We start from the raw sequence: 9,136 nt of genomic DNA on the forward strand, positions 1-9,136 counted from the left end.
TGCAGAGCGCCCTGTCAGGAGCCGGGACTGTGAGTGGTATTACCGCTATCACGGGTGGAAATGTGCTGCCACTAACTGGGGATCCGGCTACTCACCCAGCTTTGGGCGGGCGCCGACCACTGAAGGTGGGACTGGATCCCCCCCCAGGAACTCCCACGGAGCAGATAAACAGTGGCTAACTGTTTATCTGTAAAAGCACAAAAGAAAAAGGACATTTTAAAAGAAATCCTCTGGAGCTCTTCCAGAGCATGCCCGGCTCTGAGGGCACTTTTTCTAAAATTGGGTCTGTTGGAAGGGGCATGGGGGGAGCAGCCGACACACACACTACACATTAAAATTTAAAGTGCACTGGCTCTCGGACCCCATCTATACCCCACTGTCATCAACAGCTCCAGTATCCCCTATGGATGCTTGAGAAAAGAGAATTGGAATGTTCACTGTGTAGACAAACTGGCAATCATTCTTTTATATAGCCAACCGAGCATTATATAATCAGGGCAATAAAACATTGACTGGCATAGATTGACTAGTAGCCAGTCAGAACACTGGAATGTTCACGGGGCGAGGCTTGCTTGCAACCAATCACAGCATTATCAATTTTACAAACAACCCTTAAGCAAAAAAGATTTACCTGTAATATTACCAGCAAGTCCATGCAGGAGATTCAGTTATGGGCAAGGTTCCTGCGCACATAGGATACTGTAGTAGGAAAATACAGGTTGAGTATCCCATATCCAAAATGCTTGGGACCAGAGGTATTTTGGATATCGGATTTTTCCGTATTTTGGAATAATTGCATACCATAATGAGATATCATGGCGATGGGACCTAAATCTAAGCACAGAATTCATTTATGTTACATATACACCTTATACACACAGCCTGAAGGTAATTTTAGCCAATATTTTTTATAACTTTGTGCATTAAACAAAGTATCTACATTCACACAATTCATTTATGTTTCATATACGCCTTATGCACACAGCCTAAAGGTCATTTTATACAATATTTTTAATAACTTTGTGTATCAAACAAAGTTTGTGTACATTGAGTCATCAGGAAACAAAGGTTTCACTATCTCACTCAAAAAAGTCCGTATTTCGGAATATTCCGTATTTCGGAATATTTGGATATGGGATACTCAACTTGTATGCGCAGTCTTGCTGCTGGGTAACCCATATTGTATTAGATGGGACTCTTGCTGCTAACTGAATCTCTGCCTGTGTGTGAGATACACATTCATATACAATGCAGAGTTCACGAATAGAACTAGCTCTTTCTTTTTTTATTTTTTTTTAATTTACTTTTCCATGTTATCCATTTCAGTCTGTGCCAGCCGCAATGATGATGCAGCCTCAGCCGGTGGTGTTAATGCCTACAGTATACCAGCAAGGTGTTGGCTATGTACCTATCGCAGGTGAGTTTGCTAGATGACCAAGCTGTGTACGTATTTGTTGCAGGGCAAGTAATGATGTGTGTAGTCTGTAGACTGAGTCTAATATATATATATATATATATATATATATATATATATATATATATATATATATGTGTGTGTGTGTGTGTGTTTGGCTTTACTTATGAAATAGAGGATGTGTGTTATTTGGGTCTGTCCGATAATACAATAATGACACACAGACTATTTTAACCCCTTCACTGATCAGCCTGTTTTGGCTCTCTTTTTGGGCATGTCGTATTTCAGCATTAATATCCGTAATTATTTATGCAGTACCCAGACTTATGATACCTTTTATATTTCAGAAGACTTGGATTTTGCTCAGAATAACATTCCTCACACAGCAAAACCAGTTTACCCAAAATAGCCAAAAAGTGTTTTTTTTTTAAATTAAAATGTTAAGCAAATACGTATTTCTGTCTAGCCACCAAGAATTACTTTGCGGTTCTTGCATCGGCATTAAGCCACCTCTCTCAAAACGGAAACCTAAAAAAACTAATTCTGCACATAGGTCTTCATAATGAAATCTGAAGATGATTATAATGCCTTTTTTAGTTATGTTTATTTTTTAATTAAATACCTAAAATGTATAGGAATAATATAACTCAACCAGACATAACATTTTGAAAAATAGACAAATCTACCGCATCAAATGAGTGCGTTATCTGCTCTCCGGGTGGTCTTCTGTATGCCGACTGACGGGATCCCGGCGCACAGTATACCGGCGCCGGGATCCCGACAGCCGGCATACCGACACTTATTCTCCCTCGTGGGGGTCCACGACCCCCTGGAGGGAGAATAAAATAGTGTGGCGCGCGCGCCACCGTGCCCGTAGCGTGGCGAGCGCAGCGAGCCCACAAGGGGCTCATTTGCGCTCGCCACACTGTCGGTAAGCCGGCGGTCGGGCTCCCGGCGCCGGTATGCTGGTTAACCCCTGCTCTCCCCATCCAACAGCTTTACTAGTATTTCAGCAGTGCAGGCTAATAATTGTTAGGTGATCACCAGACAATACCCACTAAGGAAGGCATGTCCAAACTGCGGCTCTCCAGCTGTTGTGAAACTACATATCTCAGCATGCCCTGACACAGTTTTGCTGTCAGAGAATGCTAAAGCTGTGTCAGGGCATGCTGGGATGTGTAGTTTCTAGAGATGAGCGGGTTCGGTTTCTCTGAATCCGAACCCGCACGAACTTCATGTTTTTTTTCACGGGTCCGAGCGACTCGGATCTTCCCGCCTTGCTCGGTTAACCCGAGCGCGCCCGAACGTCATCATGACGCTGTCGGATTCTCGCGAGACTCGGATTCTATATAAGGAGCCGCGCGTCGCCGCCATTTTCACACGTGCATTGAGATTGATAGGGAGAGGACGTGGCTGGCGTCCTCTCCATTTAGATTAGGAGAGAGAGAGAGAGATTGACCTGAGGCTGATACTGTAGAAGAGAGTGCAGAGTTTAGTGACTGACCACAGTGACCACCAGCAGTGCAGTTGTTTTATTTAATATATCCGTTCTCTGCCTGAAAAAAACGGTACACACAGTGACTCAGTCACATACCATATCTGTGTGCACTGCTCAGCCCAGTGTGCTGCATGCCTGCATCATCTATGTATATATTATATATCTGACTGTGCTCAGCTCACACAGCTTATAATTGTGGGGGAGACTGGGGAGCACTGCAGTGCCAGTTATAGGTTATAGCAGGAGCCAGGAGTACAAGACAGTCACATACCATATCTGTGTGCACTGCTCAGCCCAGTGTGCTGCATCATCTATGTATATATTATATATCTGACTGTGCTCAGCTCACACAGCTTATAATTGTGGGGGAGACTGGGGAGCACTGCAGTGCCAGTTATAGGTTATAGCAGGAGCCAGGAGTACATATTATATTAAAATTAAACAGTGCACACTTTTGCTGCAGGAGTGCCACTGCCAGTGTGACTGACCAGTGACCTGACCACACTGACCACCAGTATAGTTAGTAGTATACTATATTGTGAGTGCCTGAAAAAGTTAAACACTCGTCGTGTGACTTCACTTGTGTGGTGTTTTTTTTTTTATTCTATAAAAAACTCATTCTGCTGACAGACAGTGTCCAGCAGGTCCGTCATTATATAATATATATACCTGTCCGGCTGCAGTAGTGATATATATATATTTTTTATATCATTATTTATCATCCAGTCGCAGCAGACACAGTACGGTAGTTCACGGCTGTAGCTACCTCTGTGTCGGCACTCGGCAGTCCATCCATAATTGTATACCACCTACCCGTGGTTTTTTTTTCTTTCTTCTTTATACATACATACTACTACATCTCTTTATCAACCAGTCTATATTAGCAGCAGACACAGTACAGTACGGTAGTTCACGGCTGTGGCTACCTCTGTGTCGGCACTCGGCAGTCCGTCCATAATTGTATACCACCTAACCGTGGTTTTTTTTTCTTTCTTCTTTATACATACATACTACGACATCTCTTTATCAACCAGTCTATATTAGCAGCAGACACAGTACAGTACGGTAGTTCACGGCTGTGGCTACCTCTGTGTCGGCACTCGGCAGTCCGTCCATAATTGTATACCACCTAACCGTGGTTTTTTTTTCTTTCTTCTTCATACATACATACTACGACATCTCTTTATCAACCAGTCTATATTAGCAGCAGACACAGTACAGTACGGTAGTTCACGGCTGTGGCTACCTCTGTGTCGGCACTCGGCAGTCCGTCCATAATTGTATACCACCTAACCGTGGTTTTTTTTTCTTTCTTCTTTATACATACATACTACGACATCTCTTTATCAACCAGTCTATATTAGCAGCAGACACAGTACAGTACGGTAGTTCACGGCTGTTGCTACCTCTGTGTCGGCACTCGGCAGTCCGTCCATAATTGTATACCACCTACCCGTGTTTTTTTTTTCTTTCTTCTTTATACATACATACTACTACATCTCTTTATCAACCAGTCTATATTAGCAGCAGACACAGTACAGTACGGTAGTTCACGGCTGTGGCTACCTCTGTGTCGGCACTCGGCAGTCCGTCCATAATTGTATACCACCTACCCGTGGTTTTTTTTTCTTTCTTCTTCATACATACATACTACGACATCTCTTTATCAACCAGTCTATATTAGCAGCAGACACAGTACAGTACGGTAGTTCACGGCTGTGGCTACCTCTGTGTCGGCACTCGGCAGTCCGTCCATAATTGTATACCACCTAACCGTGGTTTTTTTTTCTTTCTTCTTCATACATACATACTACGACATCTCTTTATCAACCAGTCTATATTAGCAGCAGACACAGTACGGTAGTTCACGGCTGTAGCTACCTCTGTGTCGGCACTCGGCAGTCCGTCCATAATTGTATACTAGTATCCATCCATCTCCATTGTTTACCTGAGGTGCCTTTTAGTTGTGCCTATTAAAATATGGAGAACAAAAATGTTGAGGTTCCAAAATTAGGGAAAGATCAAGATCCACTTCCACCTCGTGCTGAAGCTGCTGCCACTAGTCATGGTCGAGACGATGAAATGCCAGCAACGTCGTCTGCCAAGGCCGATGCCCAATGTCATAGTACAGAGCATGTCAAATCCAAAACACCAAATATCAGTAAAAAAAGGACTCCAAAACCTAAAATAAAATTGTCGGAGGAGAAGCGTAAACTTGCCAATATGCCATTTACCACACGGAGTGGCAAGGAACGGCTGAGGCCCTGGCCTATGTTCATGGCTAGTGGTTCAGCTTCACATGAGGATGGAAGCACTCAGCCTCTCGCTAGAAAAATGAAAAGACTCAAGCTGGCAAAAGCACAGCAAAGAACTGTGCGTTCTTCGAAATCCCAAATCCACAAGGAGAGTCCAATTGTGTCGGTTGCGATGCCTGACCTTCCCAACACTGGACGTGAAGAGCATGCGCCTTCCACCATTTGCACGCCCCCTGCAAGTGCTGGAAGGAGCACCCGCAGTCCAGTTCCTGATAGTCAGATTGAAGATGTCAGTGTTGAAGTACACCAGGATGAGGAGGATATGGGTGTTGCTGGCGCTGGGGAGGAAATTGACCAGGAGGATTCTGATGGTGAGGTGGTTTGTTTAAGTCAGGCACCCGGGGAGACACCTGTTGTCCGTGGGAGGAATATGGCCGTTGACATGCCTGGTGAAAATACCAAAAAAATCAGCTCTTCGGTGTGGAACTATTTCAACAGAAATGCGGACAACAGGTGTCAAGCCGTGTGTTCCCTTTGTCAAGCTGTAATAAGTAGGGGTAAGGACGTTAACCACCTCGGAACATCCTCCCTTATACGTCACCTGCAGCGCATTCATAATAAGTCAGTGACAAGTTCAAAAACTTTGGGTGACAGCGGAAGCAGTCCACTGACCAGTAAATCCCTTCCTCTTGTAACCAAGCTCACGCAAACCACCCCACCAACTCCCTCAGTGTCAATTTCCTCCTTCCCCAGGAATGCCAATAGTCCTGCAGGCAATGTCCCTGGCAATTCTGACGAGTCCTCTCCTGCCTGGGATTCCTCCGATGCATCCTTGCGTGTAACGCCTACTGCTGCTGGCGCTGCTGTTGTTGCTGCTGGGAGTCGATGGTCATCCCAGAGGGGAAGTCGTAAGCCCACTTGTACTACTTCCAGTAAGCAATTGACTGTTCAACAGTCCTTTGCGAGGAAGATGAAATATCACAGCAGTCATCCTGCTGCAAAGCGGATAACTGAGGCCTTGACAACTATGTTGGTGTTAGACGTGCGTCCGGTATCCGCCGTTAGTTCACAGGGAACTAGACAATTTATTGAGGCAGTGTGCCCCCGTTACCAAATACCATCTAGGTTCCACTTCTCTAGGCAGGCGATACCGAGAATGTACACGGACGTCAGAAAAAGACTCACCAGTGTCCTAAAAAATGCAGTTGTACCCAATGTCCACTTAACCACGGACATGTGGACAAGTGGAGCAGGGCAGGGTCAGGACTATATGACTGTGACAGCCCACTGGGTAGATGTATGGACTCCCGCCGCAAGAACAGCAGCGGCGGCACCAGTAGCAGCATCTCGCAAACGCCAACTCTTTCCTAGGCAGGCTACGCTTTGTATCACCGGTTTCCAGAATACGCACACAGCTGAAAACCTCTTACGGCAACTGAGGAAGATCACCGCGGAATGGCTTACCCCAATTGGACTCTCCTGTGGATTTGTGGCATCGGACAACGCCAGCAATATTGTGTGTGCATTAAATATGGGCAAATTCCAGCACGTCCCATGTTTTGCACATACCTTGAATTTGGTGGTGCAGAATTATTTAAAAAACGACAGGGGCGTGCAAGAGATGCTGTCGGTGGCCAGAAAAATTGCGGGACACTTTCGGCGTACAGGCACCACGTACAGAAGACTGGAGCACCACCAAAAACTACTGAACCTGCCCTGCCATCATCTGAAGCAAGAAGTGGTAACGAGGTGGAATTCAACCCTCTATATGCTTCAGAGGTTGGAGGAGCAGCAAAAGGCCATTCAAGCCTATACAATTGAGCACGATATAGGAGGTGGAATGCACCTGTCTCAAGCGCAGTGGAGAATGATTTCAACGTTGTGCAAGGTTCTGATGCCCTTTGAACTTGCCACACGTGAAGTCAGTTCAGACACTGCCAGCCTGAGTCAGGTCATTCCCCTCATCAGGCTTTTGCAGAAGAAGCTGGAGACATTGAAGGAGGAGCTAACACGGAGCGATTCCGCTAGGCATGTGGGACTTGTGGATGGAGCCCTTAATTCGCTTAACAAGGATTCACGGGTGGTCAATCTGTTGAAATCAGAGCACTACATTTTGGCCACCGTGCTCGATCCTAGATTTAAAGCCTACCTTGGATCTCTCTTTCCGGCAGACACAAGTCTGCTGGGGTTGAAAGACCTGCTGGTGAGAAAATTGTCAAGTCAAGCGGAACGCGACCTGTCAACATCTCCTCCTTCACATTCTCCCGCAACTGGGGGTGCGAGGAAAAGGCTCAGAATTCCGAGCCCACCCGCTGGCGGTGATGCAGGGCAGTCTGGAGCGACTGCTGATGCTGACATCTGGTCCGGACTGAAGGACCTGACAACGATTACGGACATGTCGTCTACTGTCACTGCATATGATTCTCTCCCCATTGAAAGAATGGTGGAGGATTATATGAGTGACCGCATCCAAGTAGGCACGTCACACAGTCCATACTTATACTGGCAGGAAAAAGAGGCAATTTGGAGGCCATTGCACAAACTGGCTTTATTCTACCTAAGTTGCCCTCCCACAAGTGTGTACTCCGAAAGAGTGTTTAGTGCCGCCGCTCACCTTGTCAGCAATCGGCGTACGAGGTTACATCCAGAAAATGTGGAGAAGATGATGTTCATTAAAATGAATTATAATCAATTCCTCCGCGGAGACATGGACCAGCAGCAATTGCCTCCACAAAGTACACAGGGAGCTGAGATGGTGGATTCCAGTGGGGACGAATTGATAATCTGTGAGGAGGGGGATGTACACGGTGATATATCGGAGGGTGATGATGAGGTGGACATCTTGCCTCTGTAGAGCCAGTTTGTGCAAGGAGAGATTAATTGCTTCTTTTTTGGGGGGGGTCCAAACCAACCCGTCATATCAGTCACAGTCGTGTGGCAGACCCTGTCACTGAAATGATGGGTTGGTTAAAGTGTGCATGTCCTGTTTTGTTTATACAACATAAGGGTGGGTGGGAGGGCCCAAGGACAATTCCATCTTGCACCTCTTTTTTCTTTTATTTTTCTTTGCGTCATGTGCTGTTTGGGGAGGGTTTTTTGGAAGGGACATCCTGCGTGACACTGCAGTGCCACTCCTAAATGGGCCCGGTGTTTGTGTCGGCCACTAGGGTCGCTAATCTTACTCACACAGTCAGCTACCTCATTGCGCCTCTTTTTTTCTTTGCGTCATGTGCTGATTGGGGAGGGTTTTTTGGAAGGGACATCCTGCGTGACACTGCAGTGCCACTCCTAAATGGGCCCGGTGTTAGTGTCGGCCACTAGGGTCGCTAATCTTACTCACACAGTCAGCTACCTCATTGCGCCTCTTTTTTTCTTTGCGTCATGTGCTGATTGGGGAGGGTTTTTTGGAAGGGACATCCTGCGTGACACTGCAGTGCCACTCCTAAATAGGCCCGGTGTTTGTGTCGGCCACTAGGGTCGCTAATCTTACTCACACAGTCAGCTACCTCATTGCGCCTCTTTTTTTCTTTGCGTCATGTGCTGATTGGGGAGGGTTTTTTGGAAGGGACATCCTGCGTGACACTGCAGTGCCACTCCTAAATGGGCCCGGTGTTTGTGTCGGCCACTAGGGTCGCTAATCTTACTCACACAGTCAGCTACCTCATTGCGCCTCTTTTTTTCTTTGCGTCATGTGCTGATTGGGGAGGGTTTTTTGGAAGGGACATCCTGCGTGACACTGCAGTGCCACTCCTAAATGGGCCCGGTGTTTGTGTCGGCCACTAGGGTCGCTAATCTTACTCACACAGTCAGCTACCTCATTGCGCCTCTTTTTTTCTTTGCGTCATGTGCTGATTGGGGAGGGTTTTTTGGAAGGGACATCCTGCGTGACACTGCAGTGCCACTCCTAAATGGGCCTGGTGTTTGTGTCGGCCACTAGGGTCGCTAATCTTACTCACACAGTCAGCTACC

General features: G+C 46.4%; 1 protein-coding gene across 3 annotated transcripts in view; it reads left to right on the forward strand.

The window, feature by feature from the left end:
• Positions 1-9,136, forward strand: part of TOLLIP (toll interacting protein) — a 159,477-nt gene that overhangs the window by 133,576 nt on the left and 16,765 nt on the right. For all 3 annotated transcript variants that reach the window (XM_063944694.1, XM_063944695.1, XM_063944696.1), the window contains exon 5: positions 1,327-1,417. In XM_063944694.1, the coding sequence (XP_063800764.1) occupies positions 1,327-1,417 (91 nt within the window). The remainder of the gene's footprint in view (positions 1-1,326; positions 1,418-9,136) is intronic.

The sequence above is a fragment of the Pseudophryne corroboree genome, chromosome 11 (assembly GCF_028390025.1).
Source record: "Pseudophryne corroboree isolate aPseCor3 chromosome 11, aPseCor3.hap2, whole genome shotgun sequence".
In the NCBI taxonomy this organism is placed as follows: Eukaryota; Metazoa; Chordata; class Amphibia; order Anura; family Myobatrachidae; genus Pseudophryne; species Pseudophryne corroboree.